Raw genomic sequence first — 12,462 nt, forward strand, 5'->3', positions numbered from 1 at the left:
ATTGTGAGTTTTAAAAGTTTGATAATCAAAATGCAAACATCCTAAAAGTTTGAGGACTATTATTTAACTTTATCCAATTATTTAATAAATTTTACATAAAATAACATTGAATTTGAATCACAAATCTTAAAACATCTAATTTATATAGTTACCGTTTACAATTTCGCGAGTCTATTTCATTTGATGGATGGGGACAATATATTAACAAACTAACGGTTTGTGATCCATAAAATTATGTAAACATAAAAAGAATGGAACTTTGGGAATCAACAAAAGTGGCATAGGATGACTGAATCATGGTCATCCACGTGTCAAAGACCCAATTCCCCTGGAAATCTGGTTCATCCCAGGATTGAAACCCAAGCATCCAAGGAGGCCTTGCTTGTATGGTAAAAAGGTCTTCTTCTTCATCTCCTCCTTGACAGCCCGGTTCGCCGTGTAATGCAACTCGTGAGCCGAAACCACTCCTCTCCGGGACACCGAACCCACACTATCAGTTGACCGGAAGCTTACCTTTCTAAGGTCATCGGACTGAACTTTCCTCGACAAAAGAGCATATTTTCTTAGCGGATCTTTACTCGCCGCTCTCCCTTCCGATGCACTTCGGAACAACAAAAGGTCCTTCAACTTCCACTTTCTGTTAACTTTTGTGAACGAAATGGAGGAGAGAATGGAAGATTTAGGATTACTCTTGGTGGTTTTCTGGGAATTTGATGAAGCTTCTTCTTCTTCTTCTTGCTCCAACGTGAGGTCGCATACTCTTAATGGTGACAATGATCTGCTTTTCTTATGAACAGATTGATGACATGGCTGGGATTTCAAAGGCCGGATTTTTCCGCCGTCGAAAAGCTCATCGGCGGACAAGGAAGCTCCTTCTAATTGCCCACTGAAGTTGAACTCGAAATCTTCGTCATTACCATCATGGTGGTTGCTCATAGGCTTTTCTTCCCTTTGAGAATTGGGATAAATAGAAGAAACGCGAGCGGGACTGGCTGGAGCACTGAGGAAGAAATTGCCAAAGCGTTGAGGAGTTGAAGGAGCAGTCATGAACGGAGACGAACATGTGCTGTCGAAGTTGAAATCCACCGCCGGGACTGGCTCCACCGTTTCCATCTCCTTTAGTTTCTTGGGGCTCTCAAAATTCAACAAACGTGAACATAGAGATCAGAGGACTATTATAAGGGGGGGGGGGGGGGGGAAGGAAGGAGAGGCGAAGGAGTGTAAAATTGACCAAGTCCCAAGGGGGAAATTGATTATGAGTTATGACTAGTTATACGCCGCCTTTATAATCAAGAGTTCCATGCGATGAATTTTGTTAACATTAAGCATTGATTTAAATTGCAGCCATGAAATATTTTTATCTTTTATTATTTGTTAAGTAAATTTGAAAATTCATACTAAAAGTCAAAATAATACTAATTTTAATTGTTTATTTCAAATTAGGGTAAAACATAAAATGATCCCTCATTTAGGTATTGTTTTGTTAAGTCACTGGTTATTAAAAGTTACAAAATAATCATTTAACTACTTATATATTATAAACTCGTCTTTTTTTGTTAAAAAATTACGATCATTTGAGTTTGACGTTGAAAATAATAGGATAAAGTAAACAAGTGGTCCCCCAACTATACAAAATTACTGTTTAAGTCCAATTATTAAAAGTTACAAAATAATCTCCTGACTATTCAAATATTATAAACTCATTTTTTTTCATTAAAAGTTGATAGACGTTTGAGATTGACGTTATAGTAAAATAGATCTTTGGTGTGGGTTTGGGTCCCCTAGAAGCCCTTTTCTCTCTAATGTTCCATTCAATCTTTCAAGTTTCATCAACTATGTAATTTAGCCCTCGCTATTACCAAACTCCTAATTGGATTATCATGTGGGATTTCAACGTTAGAAGATAAGTCAAGTAAGCGTTCGATGCCATAAACGATCTTCAGATTATGTCTTCCTTATCTGAGGTGTTCTTTGTGACATGTTAAAAATAATATAATATTTGATTATTAGGATTCTAAGTTCTAACCGACAATGTAATTGGAAAAATCCCACGAACAATAACTGTTGAGGGACATTCGTTACTAGGATAACAAGAGTTAACGATCAAGTGATCAAAATATATTAAATTGATAATATAATGGACCGAAACATATCTTTTGTTGAATCGGTGATCAAAATCAAACAGACTGAAAACATAAAAGAACACAGATATAGTTTACCCAATTTCTATAGACAACTAATTTTAAGATGAGTAGTATTTTACATCTGAATTAAGTTCACTTGTATTTTTTTAGCTTAAACATGAAATGGATATAATTTCATCTCATTATTTAATGAAAAATTAAAACGAAAAATATTATATATCGGTCACATGTATAATATGAATAATATATCAAAATGAATTTTCAACATGACAATTGGATAATTGTTATAATAAATAAGATAATTAATGAAAATATGTGAAAATAAACCGTGCCCAAATTGGACAATTTTATATTAAAAACCCCAAATAAATAATTATTTAAAGAAATAGGGCACTCTAAAAAGTATTTGGAAGAATAACCCCAAATCATCCACATCCGATGTGAGCGCACTTTCCAGGTAAGCTAATAAAACAATTGGATAAAATGACATCGCGTATAGCGAAGTGCGAGGTAATCTTTATGATCCAAAATATCGCGAGATTAATAGGAGACCTCGCGGCCTGAAAAGAGCGAGGACAATATATTCCCTACCCTCATTTCAATGTCCATAGCCTTGTTCGGATACTATATTCAGGTGAGAAACTGATTTTTTTTAATTTTTAATTATAAATGTGTAGTGTTTCAATTTATCTTTAAGGTGACTATAATATCATCATATATAAGACATTTTAAGCGAGGTAAAAATGACGTTAAAAATAGTTAGAAATCATGGTTTTGTTAATGAAGAAAAAAAAATGGTTTGATAGACATATTGAAGTGTTGTTTCTGGCTTGTAAATATGAGTGGTTTCAAAATTTATATGCTTAGAGGCATAGTATTGTAACTTATATTTATGTTAAGGCTAATTTGGCCACATACGAGATATTTTAATGTGGGTAAAAATCATGTTGAAAAAGGTTGGAATGCAAGATTTGGTGCATGAAGAAAACAAATGAAATTGAAAACTAAGTAATATGTGTTATTAATTAAAAAAAAAGAAATAATGCAATAATCTCATTTAATTGATACGTGGGCCTGAGCGATTGGGACATTTGTTCTTTGTGTGTTCCAGATTCCTACATATAGAGATAGTTTCGGTTGTCTGGTTATTTCTTGATGTTCGACCAAATCCTCGTCACAAAAAATTCGGGTTGGCTGTGGATGACTGATTTTTTGTCGTAGTGCATAATCTGGCCGTATTGTAGGTTCATCATCAGCTTCATCCAGATCCCATTCATTTCCAATTTGAGGAAACTTATATTTATAAACCTTGAATATAGTTTCAAGTAAGTAAACCCTATCAACGAAACTCATGTAGGGTATCCGAACAGAAGAAACAACATCAATGGTGTGCGCACACGTTTGGAAGAATTCACACTCACATGTTTTTTCCCTCATAAATTAACCAGTATACGTTGTGTTGTATTCCTTTCAATGGCCTTGAAAATTATGCTACACGAAATAATGACATTTCGCAAGAAAAACATATGACATTAATCGCTTTAGAATGCTGCTAAAATGTTTGCAATTTTCTGAGGAGTTCTAGGTGGATTTGGTGGCCACCTGTCATCTAGTTAACTTCTTGTCTTTTTAAGATTGTGAAAAGGGTTGCCAGTCAATAATATGTCGCTTTGACAACGGATGTGATAGGCAAATAGTGCACTCCCTTTAGTGATGACTTTATTACCTCAACCAAGTTCGTTGTCATGTTATCATATTGTCTACCCCCATCAAATGATCGAAGCCATTTCTCTTTTGGGATTCTAGCAAGGTAGTTGAACCCCTCAGAACTCATATATCTCAGTTCCTGCATCAAGTCCTCAAACTCACGTACGGACTTTGTGTAACCTATCAATAAAAATGAAACAATTAATTTGAAATAACTTTTGTAAAGATATGATAAACCAAAAAGGGTGAAAGACGTACCCATTCGAAGCACCATTAGACGCTTATCTTGACTCTTGAACTCCTACAAATAGTTTGCAGCAATATGTCGTAAACAGTACCGATGATAAATATTGGGGGCTAACAATACGTGCTCATACGTTGGAGTGCGTTTTTGATACCAACGCCTCTGTCATAAATAAGACAAATCACATCATCTCTATCATGCATCACATATGATAGAACATATATTTGTAAGTTCGTAAGGAAGAATTCTCAAGAATCGATATCTTCCTTTTCGACAATTGCGAATGCGATGGAAATAGTTTTTCTATTGTTGTCTTGTGCAACCATCAATAACATTATTTGAGTGTATTGACCATATAACAAAAGTGTTGTCGATTTGAACAATCGACTTGCAATGTCGGAATGCATTAATGCATTGCGGGAAAGTCCAAAAGAGCAGGTAAAATTGGCAGAAACCTTGTACAACACGATCATTTTCGTACATCGGGACTGTTTCCAATTTCACAACTGTTCCCATAATGTGTTTCTTGCATCAATTTAAGTCATGACCGCAATCCGCAATTCATTGTGTGTTTCCTCCTATTGACCGATCAATTTTTGTTGGGCTGATATCTTGCATACCATGCTTTGTGCTAGTCAACTATGTACCCGTATAGGGATGTAACTGAATCAATACATGTCGCAACCGTAACACGTGGATTTGAGCAACGGAATGAAGGCTTCAGAAAGCACGAGCACATCCAAGTTATGATTATCTTGAATTAGGATGTTGGCGATGTATGTATATGGTTGGACGTATTTTGTGAGTTTCCAAAGGTTGTTCATTGTCTTCAATCGTGATACAGAACCCTCCAATTACATCCATGTTCATTGTCTTTCGGGGAATCGTGGTTTTAAATGCAACTCGCTTCCTGCAAGATGCGAGTTACATTGAAAACACGTAGAATTTATTCCGTTCCCAATACCTCGCGGTTTGCAAACCGCGAGATTGCTACAAGCTTTTATCTTTTAAATTTCAAAATATATTATAATTATAATATTATTAATTATTAATTATATTTATTATTTTACACGTATAATTTTTCATTATTTCAAAATTTACAAAATATATTATAATTATTTTTTATAAAATATCTATTTTAATTACTATATTTATATATTATTATATTTGAATTATTTATTATATTTAATAATTAATATTTATTAATTATTATTATTATATTTATTTATTATATTCATTTAATTTATACGTTTCAAATTAGGCTGCTATGCAGAATTCGAAAGAACCTCGCGCTTTGCAGGCAGCGAGGTCCCCCCATAAATCTCGCGATATTTTGGATCATAAAGGCTACCTCGCGCTTCGCAATGTGCGATATCATTTTATCTAATTGTTTTATTGGCTCACCCGGAAAGTGCGCGCACGTCGGATGTATCTCACATGTTGGAGGACGCGATGATTTAACACGTAGTTTGTAGGCCGTAAAATCGTTCGATGTAACAACCCAAATTTTTACAAAAATAATATTTAATTGAAATTGGAGGTTAATTGTAAAATTTGGTGAAAATTGGGGACTAAATTGAAAGATTTTAAAATTTGGAGCTTGTTTTAGAGTTAAAGAAAATTCAGAGACTAAGCCCTGAATTTACCCAATAAAATTAGGTAAATTTTGGTTATATATGTTATATGCGTGGGTGGTTTTCTGTTTCAAAATAGAAAACCACCACCCCAAATTCCCTTTCCCCTACGTCCGTTTCCGACTCCGATCCAGACGCCGTCCGAATTCTGATCGTCGTTTTGAAACCACCGTTGTGTTCATCATCGAGCGAGGAACAAACCCTTCTATTTAATTGAAGCGAAACACTGCCAAACGTCGAGAATTTACAGTCAAAGTCTTGACGTTTTTATTAGCTCTATTACCGGGAAAATCTTAAATTCACCGCCGATCGTTGCTCCGTTTACGACACCTCCTGCACCATCGTGTTCCTTGTGTCGTTTCGAGTCCGTCGGTGTCAACCTTGTTCGCCGTCGACGACGGCGCGTGAGGAGGTGGAGCATCAAAGATTCGACCGAGTTGAAATCAAGCTCTCCGCCGTTCAAAAATTTGAACCGATCTTTATAAGTATCTCAAAATCGCTCAAAATAGTTTTTAGAAATTTTTTCGGAATTTTTAGACCACTGGAGGAGTCCTCACGCGCCACACGCGCCGTCGCAGGGAGAGTGGAGGGCTGGAAACCGGTTTGACCGGTTTCCAACCGGTTCTGACCGGTTTCGACTGGTTCGAATCGGTTTGACCGGTATGAACCAGTTTGACCGGTCTGACCCGACCCGACTGACCCGACCTGACCCGATTGACCCGATCGTTGACCGTTGACTTCCTTTGACCAAAACTTAAATTGGCTTTGACCGACCCTTAAACGACCGTAAATCTTTTCCGAGTATACCTATTATGATAGTTTTCGACTTCTCGAATCCGTTTCCGAAGTTCGTTTCATCAAATTCGAACCCAAAGGCCTCCAAATTGACGGTCAAAGTGGTTGACTTTGACTTTGACCAAGAATCTAAATTTTTGAAAAGTCATACTTTATGTTTTTCGACGTCCTGATTCCGATTCCGTAATTCGTTTTGCCAAATTCAGACTCGAAATACCCCAAAATGATAGTCAAACCCAAAAAATGCTTATATACTTAAGAATTTTAGCTTTGAACAATTAAGTAAGATTTGGGGCTGATTAATTATTATTGTTTGAAGGTACAAGAGACTCTCCGGATCGTTTGACAGCTCGACCCAGCTCTTCTAGATCAGTTAAACCACGTATACCAGTATTCACCCGTTCGAAAACTGTAGCAGAGCGTGGTGAAACCAGCAATCAGTAGATCTACTATCTGAACCCATTATCGAGGTGTGTTCCTGTTTACTACATAATGGTTTTATATGTTTTGAAATATGGTACATTGAAATCTATGGATTATTATTGTTGGTACACCGATTTATTGTTGATGATTTATGGACTTTGATGACTGGTATATGGATATTGATTTTGGGATGGATTGAACTACAATTGTATAGCTCTGATCAAGCTAATAAACGGGCCTAATGTGACTCTTGAGGGCCCCAAGATGTTTCATCAGGAGTCGGCTTTCCTTTGCTGTGTGCTTAGGGTAAGCTATATGGACTTATTGACTTGGGCTTAAGGATACAAGCTTCATAGCCTATCCTTAAGTCGGCTTTCTTTTTGCTATGTGCATAAAGTAAGCTATATGGAAAATAATTTTGGGAACTACTGATGGTGTACTAGAAAAGGGTTTAAACTATGATTTTCAAAAGTTAAACTCTTTTACGAATTTGTGAGATTTACTGGACTATGATTTGTTTAATGTATCTATTGTGATTTTATGGTAATGTTGGGACACACTGAGCCTAACTCACCTTTCGAAAATATTTTTCCCCTTTCAGATACTATTGGTTAGATACCTCGGTTTGAGCACTTGGAGGATCAACATATCTCTTGAAGTATATCTGATTGTAATATTTTAATCTTGCAAGTTGACTTTATTCTGGTGACATGGACCTATTTTAAAGTATTGGATTTTATAATGATGATACTTTTGCTATTAATATTCAGTTTATCGTGGTTTTGATTTTTAAGATATGTTTTAAATTAATTTATTACTGATTGGTTTTATATTTAAGAGTTGAGTTTTAATAGTATAATTTATTATAATTTCATGTCATGAATAATGTGATTTTACATTGATTGGATAACGGTTTTGGAAAATGTCTTTGTGATCCACTAGACTTAGTCGAAACGCATAGACCGGGTTTAGGGGGTTACATTTATTGGTATCAGAGCTTTTGGTTTTTAACCCTCGGACTGTGTATGAATGTACATTGAAAATACGGTTTTGAAATATTTTACAAAACAAGTTACTAAGGCCATGTCACAAAATTATTAAGAATTTTAACTGTGTTCGAGACTCCAAGTGCTTATCTAACCCTAAGTTTCATCTTCTAGAGTAAACTTGAGATCCATCAAAATTAGTGCTAGACGTGGTCGTCAAACTAGCCGTGGACGAGGTCGAGTGGCTAGATTTACAGACCCGATCGATGGAATACGAGTAGATCCCCCATCTCTGTTAGGTGATCCTGCTCCTACGACCCCAACGAATCTGCCTTCTGCCGCAGGTATAAGCATGACTACATCGATCATAGGAACGACTAATATTGAGTCATCAGCACAGTCCGGGAATAGGACTCATATTTTGGCCCCTCAGAGAAGCAATACACGTTTTAGGCATGCAGTATCCTCACCGTTAGTTGGCAGTCGAGACGGTTCCTTGTCGTATTATCATGGACTCCTTTGTGAGTATTATGGTAAACAGCACACAGGAGAGTGTCGTAAGAAGATGAGTCTTTGCTATCAGTGTGGATCTAGTGGTCATTATCGGAGGGATTGTCCTCAGCTAGCTTCGTTTGAGTAGACTGCTACTCAGACTCCTGTGTGTTCTCAGATTACAGTACATACCACAATTAGATATCGTAGTCAAGGAAAGACTCGAGGATCAGCGTTTCAGGACAGACAGTAGAGCCCGACCTCAGCAAAATTGAGGGCCAACAGCTTATGAGGCTAGACAGCCAGCTTTGGTTTATGCCACTAGACGTCGGGATGACAGAGATGAACCTGAGATTATTGAATGTACATTTACTATTTATTATATCTCATACTTTGCATTACTAGACAATGGCTCCACTCACTCTTGTGTATCGAGCTCGGTATCTCGAAACCTTCAGATTTCGATTGAGAACACTGAAAATACTATTACAGTTACGAGTCCAGTAGGACAAGCGGTATTAGTGAATAAAGTATTTCGACGTTGTCCTCTTGAGGTTCAGGGAGAAATTTTTTCTCGCTGATCTTATGGAGCTTTCTTTAGAGGAGTTAGATCTAATTCTTGGGATGGATTGGTTAACTAAATACAAAGTAAATCTGGATTGCGAGTACAAGAAAGCTACTCTGAAAACTTCTGATGGTCGGACTGTTGTGTTAATTGGTGAACGTCGCAGCTATCTCTCCAATATAGTTTCAGCGATGGAAATTGATCGTATGATCCGAAAGGGATATGAGACTTTCATTGCCTGTATTTTGAACACCAAAGGTGCATTGTCCACGATCGAGGAGATTTGTACAGTTAGCGAGTTTTCGGACGTTTTTCCGGAGGAGTTGCCTGGGTTACCTCCTGATAGAGAGGTAGAGTTCGAGATTGAGACTTATCCAGGATCTTCACCTATTTCGATGGCACCTTATTGTATGGCTCCAAAGGAACTTAAGGAGTTGAAGTACCAATTGCAAGAATTATTCGATCGAGGATTTATTCGACATAGTACTTCACCATGGGGAGCTCCAGTTCTGTTCGTGAAAAAGAAGGATGGGTCGTTGAGATTATGTATTGACTATCGGAAATTGAACAAGATAACGGTCAAGAATAAATACCCACTACCAGGATTGATGACTTATTTGATCAATTGCGAGGAGCTACTGTTTTCTCTAAGATTGATCTTCGTTCGGGGTATTATCAATTGAAAGTTAAAGGATCTGATGTTGCAAAGACGGCCATTCGCACTAGATATGGTCATTATGAATTCTTAGTGATGCCTTTTGGTTTGACGAACGCTCCTGCAGCTTTCAAGGATTTGATGAATCGGGTGTTCCGACCATATTTGGATCAATTTGTGGTGGTCTTCATTGACGATATTCTGATCTATTCTCATACTGAGGCAGAGCATGACGAGCATTTGAAGATCGTTCTGCGGACTTTGAGAGAGCATCGTTTATATGCCAAACTAAGTAAGTGTGAGTTTTGGCTTCAAGAAGTGTCGTTTCTGGGGCATATTATTTCTACGCGAGGTGTTCAAGTCGATCCCAGCAAGATAGAGGCTATTATGAATTGGAAACAACCTAAGAACGTATCTGAGATCTGCAGTTTCTTGGGCTTGGCTGGTTATTATCGACGTTTTGTTGAGGGCTTCTCGATCATTGCTTCTCCTTTGCCAAAGTTGTTAAGGAAGAATGTGTCGTTTGACTGGGGCGAGACACAACAGGAGAGCTTTGAGGAATTAAAGACGGCTTTGACTCAAGCACCGGTGTTGATTCAACCAGAGTCCGGGAAGGATTTTACAGTGTATAGTGATGCGTCACATTCAGGACTTGGTTGTGTTTTAATGCAGGAAAGTAAGGTGGTGGCTTATGCATCCTGTCAGCTGCGACCGCATGAGTGTAACTATCCTACTCACGATTTGGAGTTGGCAGCAGTAATTTTTGCCTTGAAGATTTAGAGACACTATCTTTATGGAGAGAAGTGTTACATTTTCACGGATCATAAGAGCTTAAAGTATCTTATGATCTAGAAGGAGCTTAATTTGAGACAGCGTTGTTGGTTAGAGCTTCTAAAGGATTATGATTGCGTGATTGATTATCACCCTAGTAAAGCTAACATTGTAGCGGATGCTTTGAGTCGAAAAACGGTATCGGAGTTGAGGTCTTTAATGGTCAAGATGAATTTATATGACGATGGCACTTTGTTAGCAGAATTGCAAGTTAAGTCGACCTTGGTTGATGAGATCAAGGCTAAGCAGCCCTTGATAGCTCCTTGCTTTCCATCTTTGAGCAAGTAGAGCAGGGGACAAACTCAGATTACGCAATTGATCAGGATGAAGTTTATGCTTTAAAGGTCGATATTGTGTGCCTGATGATGTTGAGTTGAGGCAGACTATCCTTACTGAGGCTCATAGTAGTCCATATGCTATGCACCCCGAAGGAGATAAGATGTACCGGAATTTGAGAGAGAGGTATTATTGGATTGGGATGAAGAAAGACATATATGATTTTGTGGCTAGGTGTTTGACTTGTCAGCAAGTTAAGACAGAACATCAACAACCATCAGGTTTGTTACAGTCTATCAAGATTCCTGAGTGGAAATGGGAGCGTATTACTATGGATTTTGTTATTGGCTTACCTATGACTCATTCGAAAAAAAGATTCAGTTTGGGTGATTGTAGATAGACTTACAAAGTCAGCTCACTTCATTCCTGTGCGGGTAAATTATACTTTGGACAAGTTAGCGTGATTGTATATTTCAGAGATTGTCAGGTTGCATGGTGTTCCGTTGTCTATTATTTCTTATCGAGATCCGAGATTTACTTCGAGATTCTGGAAGGCACTACATATGGATTTGGGAACACGATTGGATTTTAGTACATCCTTTCATCCACAAACTGATGGTCAATCTGAGAGAGTGATTCAGATTCTGGAGGATATGTTGCGGGGTTGCGTAATTGATTTTCATGGTATTGGGAGAACTTTTTGCCGTTGGCTGAATTTGCTTACAATAATAGTTATCAGACCAGCATTCGTATGACACCTCACGAAGCACTCTATGGGCGTAAATGTCGCACTCCGATCTGTTGGACTGAGTTGCGTGATAGGAAAACTTTGGGACCTGAGTTAGTGCGAGAGACGGAGGACACAGTCAGATTGATACGAGACCGTTTGAATGAGGCATTTGATAGGCAGAAGTCTTATGCAGATCAGAGAAGGAAAGATATACAATTTGAGATTGGTGATCAGGTCTTCTTAAAAGTTTCACCGTGGAAGAAAGTATTTAGATTCGGGCGTAAGGGTAAATTGAGTCCAAGATTTATTGGACCATTTCGTATCTTGAAGAGGGTAGGACATGTTGCATATCAACTTGAGTTGCCTTCTGAGCTCAGTCGTATTCATGAAGTATTTCATATATCAATGTTGAGGCGATATCGTCCAGATCCAGATCACATCATTCAATTTGATGAGGTGGAGCTGAGACCTGATTTGTCATATGAGGAAGAGCCCATTCATATCTTAGAAAGAGATGAGAGAGTTCTTCGGAATAGGCGCATTCCAATGGTCAAAGTTCAATGGAGTAATCGAGGCCCCTCAGAAGCTACTTGGGAGACATTGGAGTCAATGGAGGCTCAGTTTCCTCAACTATTCTCATAAGGTAAATTTCGAGGACGAAATTTCTTGTAGAGGGGGAGAATTGTAACAACCCGAATTTTTACAAAATAATATTTAATTGAAATTGGAGGTTAATTGTAAAATTTGGCGAAAATTAGGGACTAAATTGAAAGATTTTAAAATTTGGAGCTTGTTTTAGAGTTAAAGAAAATTCAGAGACTAAGCCCTGAATTTACCCAATAAAATTAGGTAAATTTTGGTTATATATGTTATATGCGTGGGTGGTTTCTGTTTCAAAACAGAAAACCACCACCCCAATTTCCCTTTCCCCTACGTCCGTTTTCGACCCCGATCCAGACGCCGTCCGAATTCCGATCGTC

At 37.7% G+C, this 12,462-nt stretch overlaps 1 protein-coding gene across 1 annotated transcript; it reads right to left on the reverse strand.

Annotated features, from left to right (window-relative positions):
* Window positions 1–206: 206 nt before the first annotated feature.
* LOC120120852 lies at window positions 207–1,123 on the reverse strand. The gene has a single exon (XM_039140381.1). It carries the CDS (start codon window positions 1,111–1,113, stop codon window positions 301–303), a length of 813 nt encoding a protein of 270 aa, XP_038996312.1. The 5' UTR covers window positions 1,114–1,123; the 3' UTR covers window positions 207–300.
* Window positions 1,124–12,462: the final 11,339 nt, after the last annotated feature.

Source organism: Hibiscus syriacus, unplaced genomic scaffold (genome assembly GCF_006381635.1).
Source record: "Hibiscus syriacus cultivar Baekdansim isolate YM2019G1 unplaced genomic scaffold, ASM638163v2 tig00110348_pilon, whole genome shotgun sequence".
NCBI lineage: Eukaryota > Viridiplantae > Streptophyta > Magnoliopsida > Malvales > Malvaceae > Hibiscus > Hibiscus syriacus.